This window comes from Pocillopora damicornis, chromosome 9, assembly GCF_964200805.1.
Source record: "Pocillopora damicornis chromosome 9, jaPocDami1.2, whole genome shotgun sequence".
Taxonomy (NCBI): domain Eukaryota; kingdom Metazoa; phylum Cnidaria; class Anthozoa; order Scleractinia; family Pocilloporidae; genus Pocillopora; species Pocillopora damicornis.
In genome coordinates this window covers 6175853-6193056 of record NC_142678.1, presented here as the reverse complement: position 1 = coordinate 6193056, position 17204 = coordinate 6175853, and the positions used below count along the sequence as shown (strand labels likewise).

The 17204-nt window shown below is 37.2% G+C and overlaps 2 protein-coding genes across 3 annotated transcripts; both read right to left on the bottom strand.

Annotated features, from left to right (window-relative positions):
- Positions 1 to 500: 500 nt before the first annotated feature.
- On the bottom strand, positions 501 to 8582 carry LOC113672281 (uncharacterized). Its single transcript, XM_027188560.2, has 7 exons — positions 8296 to 8582; positions 7382 to 7484; positions 4703 to 4818; positions 4497 to 4578; positions 2379 to 2479; positions 1007 to 1136; positions 501 to 808 (listed from the first exon to the last, which is right to left on the bottom strand). Exons 1-7 carry the CDS (start codon positions 8463 to 8465, stop codon positions 719 to 721), a joined length of 792 nt encoding a protein of 263 aa, XP_027044361.2. The 5' UTR covers positions 8466 to 8582; the 3' UTR covers positions 501 to 718.
- A 703-nt stretch (positions 8583 to 9285) lies between these two features.
- LOC113672282 (uncharacterized) lies at positions 9286 to 16898 on the bottom strand. Of its 2 annotated transcripts, XM_089182100.1 has the most exons (8): positions 16494 to 16898; positions 15957 to 16059; positions 14253 to 14349; positions 13288 to 13421; positions 12160 to 12259; positions 11593 to 11666; positions 10917 to 11046; positions 9286 to 10608 (listed from the first exon to the last, which is right to left on the bottom strand). In XM_089182100.1, the coding sequence occupies exons 1-8, from the start codon at positions 16591 to 16593 to the stop codon at positions 10519 to 10521; spliced, it is 828 nt and encodes a 275-aa protein (XP_089038226.1). In that variant the 5' UTR covers positions 16594 to 16898; the 3' UTR covers positions 9286 to 10518. The 2 variants fall into 2 exon arrangements, with proteins under 2 accessions (XP_089038226.1, XP_089038227.1); XM_089182101.1 differs by lacking the exon at positions 16494 to 16898 and having other exon boundaries at positions 15957 to 16261.
- Positions 16899 to 17204: the final 306 nt, after the last annotated feature.

The following is a 17204-nucleotide window of genomic DNA, read 5'->3' as shown; positions in this document are numbered from 1 at the left end:
TATTTGCTTTTATCAGTGGTCGGTCTATTAACTTTACAGATTTCATGTTAATTCATCCTGACTCTCCTTTGTGCGCTTCTGACGAAAAAAGGAAAATGTAGATTTCAAATCACTCCAAGTTAACAGAGCGCCGTCCTAAATTAGAAAAAAGGGAAAAAATGATACGAAAACGTAACCAAAGTCATCGGCGAAGCAAAGAAACACTTTAGTGCAATTGCCTTTAGAAATGACATTGCAGTTGACACTTTCCACTCGAGTTAACTACATTTCAGGGGATTAGCTGCGTGACACTGAACAGATTTAGCCACAAGTTTTCAATTTCCTCATTAGTAATCCTTGCTAATCTTCTCCATCATTTGCCATCCTTGTTCCATTACGAATATTCCAGTCTTCCTAAAGTGGAAAGAATTTTGCTCTGTGCCCAAGAGAGCACAATGCTGTGAAATACATGAACACTTGCAGACAGAGAAGTTGATTAATCGCTACCATATACCACACCATTGTACTTCAGTATATCATTTATTAAAAAATATTAGAAGTTTTTCCTTTCGAAATACTTAATAAAGATCACGTACTATTTCAGAAACTAGCCTTTTGTTTCGCCATTCATTAGAATCTTACTTTAACTTTTATAACCAATATGTCATTTATTTTACCATTTATCGATAATTTTTTCATTATGTAGTTATTTTAAAAAAAGACGCGAGAAACGATATTCTTAAATTTCAGCATAGGAGTCCCCTTTAGCTTTCAAGAACAAACGTTGACAAAAGCCAGCTATTCCTCGAAAAGTGAAAACACAGCCATCCTGTAAAAGCAAACAAAGAAGAAATACTTTGGTTCCTTTTTCTTTCCTTATCTCTTGACAAATACAAAATAAAAAGAAAAATTAAAAATGTCCTTTCCAGAGAGTACATCAAAAATAAAAACAATCAAACAAACATGAACTTTAAGAAAATCAGACATCCGTACCGTAACCATTTTAATGACCATATCACAGACTCACCTTAACTAACACTGGAAATTCGCCCCAAAAAGAATGATTGGGGATCATTTCAGGAAAGCTGTTAACACCCTTGTGGAATTTATTATATAATAAACCAGCCATGAAATACAGTAGAAGTAATGGAAAAAACCTATAACAGATAAAGATAAAAAAAAACTTGCAGGATGTAGAGCTTACTTGTATTGTTAAGACTATTAAATTTCGGGCGGGAACTAGCATTCGGCAAAAGGCATCAAGACTCTCAAACTGTCTTTTTCACTTTTTTCTTTCATTACTCGGTTCTCCAGTATACAAATCTACTACCATATAAGCTTATTTCATTCTGTGTAACTCTGGTGAATCTCTTAAGCTCTCACACTGATTCTCACTGAAGACTTCTTCTTCAGCTTCAGAATTCTGACGCTGTCTACACTGTCTACATTCTTCTAGTATGCTCTCTTTCTCTTCTCTCCTCTCTCCTAAGTTAGCTCCAAACAACACCATGCTTATATATTCACTACTGATAGATATGGGTGGCCATGCCCGCTGGCTGACCTTAAGAGATTAAACATTTCCTGTTAAAACACTAAACCAAACAACTTTCGTAATGAACAACAAAGTACTTAATCAACGCTTCCGATCAACTGGATCAACCTCTGACTGTGTTAGCCAAAACATGAACTTTCGTTTGGGTCCAAAGCTAAGTCAGTAAACAAACTAAGCAAATCCACTTAAGGAAGTTAGCCAAGGTCGTTACAATTCGGAAACTCATCACGACAGCTCAAAACCCATACAACTTCGGAAATCTAATTCATACGTTAAATACAATCTTAATATAAACGAAAGATTAAATCATAGTTAAATGACAAACTAAATTATTAACTATAATTATAAACTATGTTAATACTTCATGACAGTATAAACTTCAAATTCACCTCTCTGGAAATTTCTAGCCAACACATCCACAACCTCCCTCAAAATAATCATTGAGATCCCTTTGAGCACTGGTTTTTTAACCACAGCCCACGATATCTCCATTTGAGGGTTATATAATTCACGATAACCTCCTTGATTAGTACGCGTACATCACCTGATGGCGACTAGACATAACTGAGTTCGTCAGCAAGGTAGATTTCTATTGCTACTAATATTATTTTCACCATAGCAATGCAAATTAGTGGAGAATACTTCAACATAGCAAATAGATCTTGAAGTCATATGCAGACACCCCTGCTCAACGATTAATGATTTATAGGTTTATACACATTGAGATCAGTTTGTGCGTAAAATTAGCGCGACTGCAATGGAGCGTCGGACACCACCAAGTACGAACTGAACTTCCATAAATGGAATCGAAGCTACGGTAATAGGATCAACAATAGTATGCACTTACACTATCAACAAGATGCTTCCAATGCTGAGCCCATTTTTTATACTAAAATCAGGATGAGGGCAGCTATCTTCACAAGCGCACTTGGACATTAGACTTGCAGACTATGAATGGAAATACAGCTAAATAAGATTTCACTTTGACTTTTCTTAATCAAACAATCAAAAGAAGAAAAAAAGAGAAAAGAAGGCAGGCAGTTGCAGGATAAAATGCGATGCAAGCAAAAAAAATAAAGAAACGACAAAGAAAGAAAGAAAAAATGGGGCAATAAAAAATCGGAATCGACTTACTTCAAGCTAGTTGTATCGTAAATCGACTTACTTCAAGCTTGTTGTATCGTAATTCATTTTCTTATTTCCAAGAAAGGATTACGAATAAAAGAAACACGATAAGGATAGATTGAAAGGAAGTTAAACAAAACAATCAGCTCCAGTTTGTTCGAAGGGTGGATAGCGCTATACGCTGATTAAATCCCTATCCAGTAGATAGTGCAATACGTTTTGTTACCTATTCTCTGCTGGATAGTTATGCGTCGGATAGCGTCATCCGCCCTTTGAACAACTGAACGCAGGTAAATATTTTACAATTACGCCTCTGCGCAGTGCGTTATCATAAATACTCATCAATCAATTTTGCTTTGCACAATCTTACAATGCATGAAAGGACAAATTTGAGCAACTGGCAAAATTTTCTTGACCCAGTAATTCTTCCTTAAACTGCGCTTTAGCCCTTAAATACGTGATTGACTAAAAGGTGCGATATTTAACGGAATAAGCCATAGAACAATTTCCAATCAAATGTTAAAAGTTGTTCAGGATTACATTGGTTTTGTCTCTTCATGCTCTTTGACTGGACTAAAAACATTCCTCTCATCTTCCTCAGGGAACAGATGCAAAACTAAAACCAACCCCCCTTTGACTTCTCACTGGTTTCTTGTAGTGTTTCTCTTATGGACCCAATGGGCGTGGTGATTATCTTATAAACTATGGAGTTAACAACACACTTAAAAAAATATCGTATTTTTTCGCGAGTATTTGATATCGCCAATCAGCTGCTGATACGTCACTTGCCTTTCGCGCCCTTCGGTCAGATTGAGGGATGAACGGCGAAGCTTTCACTATTCTCAATCCAAGATCGTTTGTCGAAAATTTTTGTGGATTATGGCTGCCAAAACACTGAAAAATCAGTATCGCTTACAGACAGTGACGTTCAAACTCTCCTAGTAGAGGAAGAAAACCAAAATACGGAAAGAAAAACCGAAAGATACGTTATTCAATGGCTTTGGTAGTGGCATTTCTCTCGGCTGAGAACGAAAATCGACAGCTGAAAGATTTGCCTCTAGACGATTTTGGCCGTCTACCCGAAAGATTTCTTCTATTGGTAAGGACCAAGTCAATAGCTGAGAATTTTGTATATTGAAAATTACGCCCACTGTTTGTTTTTGTAGCGTTGCACCGCTTTTTTCAGCTTGAGCCTTAGCGCCAACGTACTGAACGATTTTTATTCGGGATTTGTCAATCCTTTTATTTTCATACGTTAATAAAGTTGAATTCTTCTTAGTAAAGGGCTGTTGTGTTCATATAATAAACAAAATAATACATGGTTGCTTGTAGATATGAAATTTCCCTCCTCGAGTTCAACTCGGCATCTCACTCGTTAGCTGCCCTCACTCGTGAGCTATCGAGTTAAACACTCGAAGAGAAATGCCATATCTACGCGCGTTCAGGTATTATTCTCTATTCATTAAACTTTGTCATGATTTGACTGCCCTCAATCGAAAAACAACCTAACAAAAACTGAGGCCAGGTAAACGTTTCGGTTTCTTTGACATTCCCCCCTACAGAATGGGTAAAATGATAAGAAATACATTTTACTATATATATACTCCCTCACACAGCAATTGAAAATGGTAATATTGCCACTGTAAGCAACGTACGTTGAATTGTTTCTTGAGAGAACCACGGAAAAAAGAAATAGGAATAAATAAAAGTAAAGAACAAAAGAAATACAAAGAGCGAATATCAGAAAAAAGATAGACACAAAGAAGAAAGAAAAAGACGTCGAACATCTAAAGACGAGCTCTTATCAACAAATCTCATATAAGGAGACAATAGAACTTACTGCAGTTGTTCCTCTTATGGAGATGCCATCCATTTCCCCCGGGTATTTGTTTTTGTCACACTTAAGATTGATGGTAACCTCCCTAGAACGTAAAAGATTTCTGAAGGTACATGCAATCGTGACGAAACTACGAAAATCTGAGGCTTTCGAATTACGAGCTTGTTTTTCGAAATGCTCACTATAAGATAATATTGAAATAAGCATACCTTTCGTGGTCACCCCCTTCAATTTTGTTATAAACTATGGTGGTTGTTCCATCACTTTCAATTGTAAATTTGTTCACAGAGTTGGCATATGGGCTAGAGGACGTTGTTTCACACATCTAGAATAAGAAGATTTGATTAGAGTGTTAATCATATTTAAAACAATTCTGCCTAATAGTTAAGAGTTATTAATAGCCGACCATCTATTCTATGGGAACATTAAGGCAAAATTTTAACGACGCCTCAAGGCCGATCGGTGATCGCCCGAGTCCAAAGGACAATGTACAAAGTGGGTAGCAGTGATTGCTTTTTCACGCGCGCTCGAGGAGCCCTTGCAGAGCGGAAAATGGCCCAGGCCGTGCGAATTTAGCAAACTTATGACTGGTCTAGTAAATCCATTTCCATTCGAGGGAGTGTACTAAAAGAGAGAGAGAATTTTTATATTGATATATTTGTACTAATGACATACGTGGCCAACTCGCTTTTGAATCCCGCAATCTACGCTCTACGGATTCCAGGATTTAGAGAAGATCTAGTACAAGTATTTTGCTGTGCTCACAACCGTATCACCCCAGTCGATCTGCTACTTCGGATCTCAGGAACATCTCACATAAATCATTGAGATCCAACCAAGAATAAAGTTTGATTTTGACGTTATTGTCTCATCGCATTTTGCATTGCTTTAATCGGCTAAGATTAAAATAAGAACGGTTAACTTAACTGGCTATATATTTACATTTTCATAGTTGAGAAACAAGGAGTCTGTGTTGCCGAACAGTTATTGTGATAAACTTGTAATCTGATGGTCCAGGGTTCAACTGCATTTGTTATCGGTTGCCCCGAGTTCAACTCCTTGCTTGCGCTTTGAATAAAGCCAAGTGGTTTGCCTCTGACCGGTTGGGATTTTTAACCACTTCCTCTAATCAAAGGGTTAGTTTCCGATTTGTTTGTATTGGCTCTAAAACACCCTGTTAAGGAAGCGGCAAATAATAGCAAGTGAAAGGGTTTTTTCTGTTTTTCTCTTTTTTTTTTTTAGGATAAAGCATTTATAACAAAGGATTGATACATTTTTTTTCTTTTATAGTTTGTAACTTAATAATTTTCATAAAAAATTATGCTTTTAACTTAAGCTTGTATATCCTTTCCAGGCCGTTATTTTCCGTTTTCCCCCTGTCTTTCCAAAGCTTTACTATACTTTCCTTTCGAAATTAGAAGTGTATCAGCGAAGATTCTATATTTGAATGTCCTTATGCGGTATTTTATTTCGATTGTTTGGTACTATTTTTAAGTGTTATACTTTTTGGCTTTAAATTAATTAATCATAAATTAAGTATCCAGAATAAGTTTTAAAAGTTGTGTAATATTTTCATCATTACCACTCAGTACTGTGAGTATTTGTTATCATTACTTGTTACTACTGGCGCCAGTAGTTATCAAGCAGTTAAATATTGTAAATACTGCAAGTTTGGGCACTGTAAGTATTTTCAGGACTGTTAGCTTCTGTGTGCGGTGTTCAATTTTTCTCTGAAAGTTACATGATTGTTTTATGGTTGTTATGGGACCATTGTAAACGATGCCACAAACTACTGAGAGTAATTTATATAATGTATTGTAGAGTGAAAATCGTTTGATTCTGAACTTCCTCGTAAGTAAAACGAAATTGAAGCAGAAAATAAAACAAAAACCTTCTCTGCCTTGAACACCTATAATTCAGCCAGAAAAACTTTAATTTGTCAAATTTTTTTTGACTCTCATTTCTACACTCCTTACTAAACTCCATTCAGACGGAGGGAACTGGGGACAGCAGAGATAAATCTGTTGCTGTCATTTAATAAAATCCTGATAACTGGTCGCGATGAAGTTAATAACTCTGATTCAAGCTGACTTGCGCAGGGCGATTCGAGGAACACCTTGCCACCTTGCGGTAATAGAAATCGTCTTTTCAACTCCCTCCAAAGCTGTCTACTCTAACTCTAACTCCGGATAAACGATTGCGAGCTTATACACGATTTGCAGTGTAATGAAATAAATGTGCGAACCTCGGTTCGTTTGTTGACCTTTTCCTGCCAGGGATTTTATTCACGATCATTCCTTATTTACTGTGTGAAAATAAGCTACCGCCGTCGTAACGCTTAGTGACAAGAATATTTATGCCACATTAGCCTACAGAGCAAGCGTGGTTTAAGCAAGCGAGTGTTTACTACCTCCTTATTGAAAATTAGAGCTGCCATCTTTTATATTTTAACAGCAGGGGAAGGCTGGGGAGAAAAATAAATTTGTACCAGGGAAGCGACCGATGGTAGAAAGGAAGGAGAGCAGGGATGGGTGGGTTATGAGTTGATTGATTGATTGATTGATTGATTGATTTAGGAACCGATCATCATTCATAGCCTTGAAGATTTCAGTAAGATCACATGGTTTTCGAGGGGATCAGTCGTCATCAATAGAATATAACGAGAAACTATAATAATTTGATTACAAATTAACCGCCAATGGGGGGGGGGGGGGGGGAGAGAGGGCAAAAAAATTATAATTTCTTGTTATTGGAGGAATCAGGAAAATTTTATCACGACACAACCAAAATCGTCTGATCCCCCTTACCCCCACCACCCCCCCTCCCCCCGCCAGGGATAAATATTGACCGATCTCTTACTATCTTCTCATATTCTCAAATGTACTCACAAATACATTTGAGCATCCAGCTCCTGCACTAAACTTCGTACATGGATTCCAATCAAATTTGTATAATACACCCGGAGGGCTCAGAACTACAAGGCCTTTGAAGCTGAAAAGGAGAAAAAATGAGCACATTGCTTAGTCACCTTGCTTAGTCACCCGGCTCCTCTCTAAATGACGAGCTTTCTCTGGGCGGTCAAATTCTTCTTTAATCGTCATTGATAGAGGAAGGAGAAATGTTTCAACGGTTGTAACCAGGATTGAAGAAAGTTTCAAGCAAATAATTGGGTGACCACCGTTCATTAATTGGAAATATAGATACTCGACTTAATTGACTAAAAGCACTCAATCTAATCGTAGTTTAGGGATTACAGAAAATCTGCGTACAAGATAATTTAACTGATTAGGATGTAACCCCTTCCCTCCTCCCTACGTCATTTCATTTTTTAGTTCCCAAAATTCCATGAATTTACCAGGACTCTTAAGAAGCTCTGTACATTCACAAATATCAAAAAGACACATCCAGCCGTGGGAGTGATTTACTGTAAGAAAAAGAAAGGAGGACTAGCGTGACAACAGTTATCCAAAAGGATTACGTGACAGACGATAGCGCATAAAACCTAAAATGTGCGTGACCTTAGCGTTTTGCTTATATGTTTACTAGTGAGCGAAGCTTTTTCTCTCTACTTTCCACCATGATAAATTCAAAACTTTCCTTTCCTAATCACCAATTCGATTTCATTCTGACCTTAAAATATTTTATAATCAGGCGAACCTTGACATTCAACGTTCACTTGACAACGTGCAGTGCGAGAGACATTTATGGTTATTTACGACTTCTTTAATTAAAACCTCTGTAATTTTCTATCAATCATTTTTCAAAAAATATCTGATATTAATGAAGGACTTATATTACTTACGCTGGTTCCTTGGGACCTCCATCGATGCCCCATAAACTGATGATCTTCCCATTTTCCTTCCTGCACGAACACTGGTCTAACATTTCACATACCTCGGCCTCAACGTGTGTTATAGCAGCGAGCGAAATAACAATCAACATTCTTATAACGTTGCTGCGCATTTTCGTCATTATATCTCTGAAGTATTTGCCATCTAATCTCCTTAGGAGGTGCTTGTTAATAGCTTAAAAGAACTATTGACAGATTTCGGATCGAGCCGCCATGTTTGATCTTAGCCTGTCTACCACCCCCTCGGTAAAATTTTACTCTTTTCCCCAACCTTCCTCATGTTTTGGGAACCGGGACCATTTGTGACCATTTATTACATGGCATATTTTTTAATGTATATTAAATCTGGAATATTTTAGAACTTGACCGTCATTTTGACGTCCTATCCGAGTGCTGTTTGAAGTAACTTTGGCCAAGATGGCATGGCACCCTCACTCCCACCTATTCCGGACGCTATTTGATCGTTTCAGGGGCGATTCGAATGTGAAAAGAGAGCTCTCTGTCATTGACCCTGTTAACAACTCACGAGGTGGAGTATAAGATATGGTGTAGGTAGATATGATAGACTTTGGTCTCTCCCTTTAAAACCCTTATGCGCACGCCCAGCCAATTTACGTTAGCAACTCAGTTAATAATTGCCCTGTTCAGTAATAGATTACACATTACAGATGACGTCAAAATGGAGCAAGAATAAAACAAATTAGCACACAAGGCGACGCCGAGTGTGTCACTGATATACATACCACACTTCAACGTATTTTGTGATCTATTACTGTACCCTCGGCAACATGGGATCTATTTGTATAATATCATGTAATCTGTCTTCCAATAGATCATGAGAACCAATCAAGACACGTGCGTAATTCAGTTCATCATTACATATACCAGAGAAAAAGGAAAGAAAAATTAAATCAGGAGAAAGCACACAACAACAGAACCATGTCCAAATAAAATCCATCGTTCGCTTTACTGCAAAAATTATTGAAAGAATTTAACTACATTTTAGATTTGTAACAAAAATTTTTATAGAAGTTTAAATTATATCATTAAAGAAGAGACCGCATGAATCAGTCTGGCAATTTCGGTTAAAAATCTCGACATTAACAACCCTATTTGCGTTAAATGCTAAATGTTTTAATTAAAAGGTCCAAGGCATTTATCTCAGTGGCGTGTTAATTAGAATGCACTGAAATCATGAAATTTTTTTTAGTTTTTCATTTTTTTCAGTGCTCTCCGACTAAACCAGCGTTTTTTCTAAAAATATCTACAAGAGGACACGTGCTTTCTACCAATTGATCACTAACTTATCTGTTCGGCAGACTACATCGGCAATGCTAAACACGTCTCGCGTATAAACGACCGAAGAAAACATTACAGGCGCGTATTACACTTGATGTAGGCCAGGTTCACAAATTCTCTTACCTAAGAGACCAATCAATATTTATCGCACGGAAAAAGGGGGGTACTAGAAGATTTTTTTGGGGAGGGGGGATCAAATGGTTTTCAGGGGGAACGGCGAGGCCATCTGTCGTCGAGAACAGAGTGTAAAGGGTGGACTATAGAAACGTCACTGCCTATAAGAGATCATTAGATCACTAAGAGCCTGTGGGGGGGGGGGGGGGGGGGAAAGGGAGGATAAGGCAAATTTTATGACACAACCAAAAGTCTCCGTCCTCCTCCCCCGCAATAGATAATGAGTGGTTCCTAATTAGTTTTTACTAATAATTATAATAATGATACGATAATGATAATTATTATGATAAAAATAAAAATAATAATAATAATTAAACATTTATACGGCGCTAAAACTATGCATATATCCAAAAACAATTACACTAAACTGGGCATTATAAACGAGTACTGAACACTCTCCTGAAAAGAAATATTTTGAGTCGATTCTTAAAAGTAGCAAGATTGCTACAAAATCTGATTGGTAACGGCAACGAGTTCCGTAAGACTGGAGTAGCATGAACAAAAGCGGGGCCACTGAGCTATAAAAAAATGTTTAAAGGCATTTTTTGCCTTAATCTTAACTTAATCTTCTAGGCAGACCACAAAAGCAACGCATAAAAAGTCTTTACTTATAGCGTAAATTACCCTACGCGTAAGTCACATAATAATTCGCATAATGTTATCACTGAATTAAAAAAAAGAAAAAGAAATTAAAATATAATCTTATATTTCAGCATAAGAGTCCCCTTTGACTTTCATAGAAACACGTCTGCAACAGCCAGCTATTCCTTGAAATGTGAAAACACAGCCATCCTGTAACAGAAAAGGGGAAACGGAAAGTAAAAAGTGACGAATCAGTCTTCACGGGTCAACAACACTTAAGATCGGCGTAGAGAAAAATGAGGTTTTAGTCCAACTGCTCTGCCCTTTTTAGAGGGCTAGCAGTGATTTAAATAAAGAGGCTATAAAATTTCCGATACAAATGGCTGCAATTTCGTTATGAAGGTCGAACCCCTCTTGATAGAAAACATATGTTTAAATGACCCAAACGAAACAAAGAACAACAACAAAAGGAAACACTTTAACGATTTCACTCATCTTACCATAGACTCTAGACTCACCTTGACTAAAAATGGGACATCGCCCCAGAAAGAATGATTAGGGATCATTTCAGGAAAACTGCTGACACCCTTATGAATTTTATTATATAACAACCCCGCGATGAAATAGATCAGTACCAATGGAAAGAACCTACAAGAGAAACAGCAAACATTATTACTTAATATAGAAATCCCCCAAACTAAATATTCTAAAGTCGGCATTGAATTATTTTAACTCAGGATCCCTTTGAACAGAAAGGTCAGAATTCACGGAACATTTTTCCAAAACTGCTAACGATGCCATTTTGAAACACCGTCCACCCCAGGGAGACAAGGTTGTTTAACAGAGAGATTCCGTGTTTCCGTATGTCTGTCTAGTAGTAAACCGAGGTCAAAATATGGTAATAACAAAAATGTGGCACACGAGGCTCAGCCAAATGTGTTACTGAAGTTCTTACAACATTTTGGCGTCTTCCTTGATCTATTACATGAAATGTAAACATCCATAGCAACATGCTACCTAAATTCAATAACGTTGTTTATGATGACGTCATCAATACCTTCAGTTGTTATACTTTCCCAAAGACGCAGCACCACATTTTAGTTAGAGAATTAACCCCTTTATTCATTGCATCAATGCATTTAATTTGATCTAAGCTGCAAGGTTGAGTTACGGATGCTGAGTCGCCTTACGTACACTATGAGAAGAATACTGCCAGTACTTAGTCCTCCACTCTTGAAACAAGCATATTTGGTAGAAAACGTTGCTGTCTATGGAGAAAGGAAACCAGAACAGTTCAGTATATTTATAACCCTTTGCACCCTAACATCAGTATGCATATTTTCCACACTGTTCTCTAAACCTTTCCTAAGATGTCAAGGAGGAGAATTTTTTCAACAATCAAGAGCCTCTTTAGTTGGTGGTCATTTCCTTTACTCTCATGACCTAAATGTTTGATTCAGGGACGATTTGTGAGGCGTATTTAGATGCTAGTCACTCTTGGAGGTTAAAGGTTTAAACCAAACATACATCTGAATAAAAAAAGGAAGGGACAATACAAGGAGGTCTGAGATAAACATTACAAAACAAAAAACAGCAAAATGAAAAAAAGATGCACTACAAACGAAGCTGAAAGAGTTATGGCGACTTGTTACTGCATATCAGAAAACAAACATCATGTGATTTCAATCCTTTGACTGTGATCCTCTTTCTCAATTGGCAATAGACGCACATACATACACTCCAAATAGGCCTGGTACTTACATATAATGACTCTTTATTAGGAGTGATTTTGTGCTCATGGAATTGACTAAACTTTCCCCTATCTTCAGAATGGTCACACATCAACACAATGATTGCTTCTCTGGGAAGAAACAAAACATTTAATTGCCATTATTCATACCTAACTTTATAAACGTAAATGGACTGAAGGCTGCCTCATTGCCCTTACCCTTTAACTCCCAAGAGTGATTAACATGTAACTTCTCCTTATATCCATTCCTTATCCAGCAAAAAGATAATGAGAATTCTCAAACTTATCAGGTAGAGGTTTTGTCTTGATCTAACACCAAATTCTCATGACTAAGTTACAAGGAAATATGTAGCAGCTGGAGCGGAGAATTAACGATTACTGAGATCTTGGGATTTAAAGGGTTAAGAGTGCTCTAATTTAAACTGTGACTTTGAATCCCACCTTATTGCTGAGGTATTTAGACTGAAATTTCAACTCAGCATTAAAGACCCAACAAAAGTCTGAACTTGATCATAACAACAGCTGACCCTATGACAGCTGGGGAATACCTGTGCCCTGAATCAATAGAATATGTCATTTTTGTAATTTTTTCAGCTGAAGCCAACTCAAGGAAAAGTTTGGCAAGATTGCTTCCTTTAACTTGTGTTCCAGTGATTCTATGGAAAGTCTGCCCATATGGTAAATATTTTTTAAAAAATACACACAAGTAGGTAGTATCATAAAATAATTGAACAAGTGAGATTTCCGATACAAACCAAACACCATTACCAACAGACTTTAATGACAATTTAGTCTTAAAAAAATTAAAGTCAAAGATGATTAGAGGTATTGTTTACCTCACACATGAAAAAGGCAATATGGGCAATTTGATTGGCTCTCAAATTCTTGTCATGAATGAAAATTTATTTTGTGTCTTTTCAGAGAGTAAATCTCAGTATGTAATACTACAATAATCAATTAATCTTTCATAAGAAATCATGTAACATGCATAGTCTAAGCCACATGACGGCTTTTGTAAATGCTATCACAGGATCACTTTTATCCTTGATTCACATGTCACAATATTTTGTTGGGTAATGGTAGCTGTATATAATATTAAATTTCTAAATCAAAGTAAATTCTCAGTCATGACCAGTTACCTTTTGAAATTTGGTTGTGACGGAACGGTACATGAAGCGTATGTTATATTTATGCTACCATCACTGTTTTCATCAAAGCTGCTCACTTCCTTTGCAACTGAATAATAACCCCCAAAAGGTGTTTCCTGGCATAGCTAACAAAATGTAAAGAAAGGCAAAAGATAAAATGGGACTTAAGAATCACTAAGAAGAATTGCAACACTTTTGAAATCAGGTTAATAAGTAAATTAATGTAGCTTAAGACATGCAAGGAGAGTCTAACTTAAACTTATAACATACCACAGTCTGGTTTTATCAATCATCATTCAGTCATTTATACCAAACACTCATCAAATTTTTGGTTTCAGAAAATTGTGCACCTAAAACAGGGTTTTTATCATTAATTAACAAAAATCTAAAATTACCTTCAAGGGGAGAAGGTAGATACCTGCCCACCCTATACTTTGATTGGCGATCAATTAATATATATTTTTTTTTAATTAAATATATTTATAATATATACTATAAGAAGAGAAACTTTTTCATGAGAAAGCAAAAGGTGTATAAATTATATTTTTTTTTTCAAACTGCACCGTTTTTGAAAAAAGGGTGTAGATATATATAGTACTGGACTACAGAAAAATAAAAAAACAGACTTCCTACATATATGCATTTATTGGTAATCATGAAGAACAATTACCCTCTACTGATTGTTGGTCGACTGTCGTGACTCCTATTCAATAGGCCACCAACAGGTGACTAAAAGGTTACCAGTTGAACATTACAAAAACTTTGATTGTATTCTACAGGATATCTGGTCAATCTGTGCCACCGTTGGCCAGATTAATTTAACAGATTAACTACTACCTTTATTTTCTTTTTCCAAGCTGGCTAATCGGCAGGTAACTGCATAGGAGTACGCAATTTAAACTAGAGTTGCAAAATTCTGGTTTATCTAATCCAAAATCAAATTTAAAATGACTCACCAAAGCATCTTCACAATTAGTGCCCTCCTTGAATTTTGTGCAAGGGTTCCAGCTATATACATTTGGCTTGTCATCTGTATCCTTCATGCCGGTGAAGCTGCATCATAATAGAGAGCTTAAATTTACATTTCATCACTGAACTGATACAAAAAGCTGATATTCTCACTAGAAGTCTTCTAAGATATATTACTGAACAGAAACACAGCAGCATGGCATCCTATTTGTTTTACATAATAAAGAAACAAAAAGTTGTTACTAGTCACATCATTTATGTGTCTGTTCTCTGATAGATCTCAAATAAGGACAAATCAAAACACATGCCTAATTCACTGTATCATTATTATATATAGTGAGTTATAGTCCATTCACATGCAAATATCCTTTCATAGTACAAAATATAACTACCAGTGAAGCGTCAAACAAGATGATATCTTTCCCCCATATTTTAGCCAAATTCACAAAACATCACACCACTTAGTTACAAATTCAAACTTTTGCTCCGTGAATTTTCCAAGTTCGGCATTAGCAGATCCCGAGGAAGTGGTGTGTGAAGGATCCTGAGCCACCTCCCATAAGATTTGTAGGTTTAAATCATGTCTTATTTGACACAACAATTCTTGCAATGACAGAATCCCATCCTACTATTCAACTGGCTGATTTTTGTTTCCTTGATATTGTAGGCAGCAACTAGTTATTGCATACTTAGATGTAAAACACACCCTTGCCCTTTACTGCAAACCAGAAGCATTGACCAGTGTTCACACATTAAACACGTGATGAAAGAAGTTGACCTAATGAGATGTGGCATGTAACCTTAAGATGATGAAGGGAGGGGGTATGGGTCCCTCCATAAGAAAATTCCTACAACACAAAAGAAGAACTCTGTGTTTTCCAAATTAACGTTAGGAAGCCTTCCTTCCAAAAACTTTTTGGATCACCTTGTGTTATGGACCGCAAGTAATACTTCACATTCCTGTAATATTTCTTCCCTGGAATCAAATCAGCACTCTACCTCTACACAAATATCCCCCCCTCCCCCCTATCATGACCATAAATACTAGCAAATTGTAATCTGTTTGAAGTATTTGAGACCTGAAGTATACAGGGATCATAGCTTCAATGCCATTATCCAAGCAACTGCCCACCCACCCTTCCCTAAACCACCATCACCCCTAACTTGTTGTTAGTTGATTGTGGTTAGGTTAGGGTAGGGGTAGGCCACAGTTGTTCAAACACTGCAATAAAAACCATGATTTCTATGCACAGAATCATGAAGTTCGTCAATCCAGCATGCAGTCCTCTGCATGCAACAATGTCACTTAATCTATCTCAAATCTGCCATATAAATACCTGTACACATTTTCCATTGTAACCTCTCTAAGTTAAGCCTCCCTCCCCCGTTTTTTTCTGTTTAAAAATTACATAAGACCCAGCTTCCTATTACCCTGGAGACTTTCCACCGACTGGGTCCTGGTCATGGATGGGTTCATGTGTGTACGTGTATGTACACGTCGCTAAGTTCCTACCACAAAGAGTGCCCTACAACGAATAATTTTGAGACGAAATATTCCTTTGCCGATTGTTCAAAACGGATGGTTGACGCAACGCTAACGCAAGAACTGTCATTTAACTCTTAATACTCTCTTTAAATAATTAAATCGAAGAGTTCAAAAAGTGAAAGTTGTTCGATCACTGGACTTTTACCTGGGACCTGAGGTTTTATCCAGTGGCTTCAAGTTCAAGACTTTGCCATCACTCATGCGGCAAGAACAGTCATTTATCTTCTCACAGGCAGCAGTGACTGCTCCTACATATCCAAGAAGGAACAAACAAACATATCGTAACAGCTTACAGCCAGCCATAGCGGAACTTAGAAAGAGAGAGCCGGAAGAGTTGTGATAGACTGGTACGAAAGGAATGCATCAGACTGGGAAGGGACGGGAGGGATGGGGAAAAGACGTGGACATGACCTGACTCGCCTAAACCACTTTGTCTATCACCACTGGCTTAAGAGAGGGTGTTTTTCATCTGATTTCTCATAATTTTTACTCATTTTGGTATTCTCGAACAATTCTTTTTTCCTAGCCTTCTATCTTCAAATGGAATTAATCGATCTCCAAATCAACTGTCAAAATAACAAGCTTCATTTACCTATTCATGAAAATATAACATTTTCCTGTGCAATGATTATCATTTATTTTTCAAAATATCTGATATTGATGAAGGACTTATGTTACTCACGCTGGTTCCTCCATCGATGTCCCATAAACTGATGATCTTCCCATTTTCCTTCCTGTACGAACACGGGTCTATAACATCTCATAACCCTCGGCCATAACATGTGTCAGAGCAGCGAGCCAAACATCAATCAATATTCTTATAACCTGGAAAAATTTCCGCACAGCCCCATACTTCATTATGCAAGCACATCTTACAGTTCAAAATGACTAAAATGAAACACGCATGATTCCCTGTTACTCTGAGTTTCGTGCTTACGCACTCGTCAGACAGATTTAATGAAAAACTTTCCTGTAGGCTAATTTATATATATAAGAAAAAAAGGTAGCTTCTGATTACAATAGGTTGTTGTTGCCCCCGCAGGGTTTTTGGCCCCAGAGGGCCAAAAACCCGAGGAGGCACCTTAGGACTCCCCGTGTAATATAGAGGAAGACTGGAGAAGAGAGAATGTGGGTATTTTCGGTAGATCATAACCAGAAAAAATCTCGATTTGATCGCCTGCACGGCCGCAAGGTATCAACGTTTTTCCCGCAAATGGTCAGGGGCTGCCAGTAAAAAGACACGCGCGCGAGGACTTTTAGGATCGGCGTCTTTACAACTGTAAACAACAAGCCCAACTCAAAAAAAAAAAAGAAAATGGTACTGTAGGGCGGGGGTAGCTCTAGTGAGAACTATAACTAGTTATATAATAGGTGAGAAAAAGCGAAAATTACA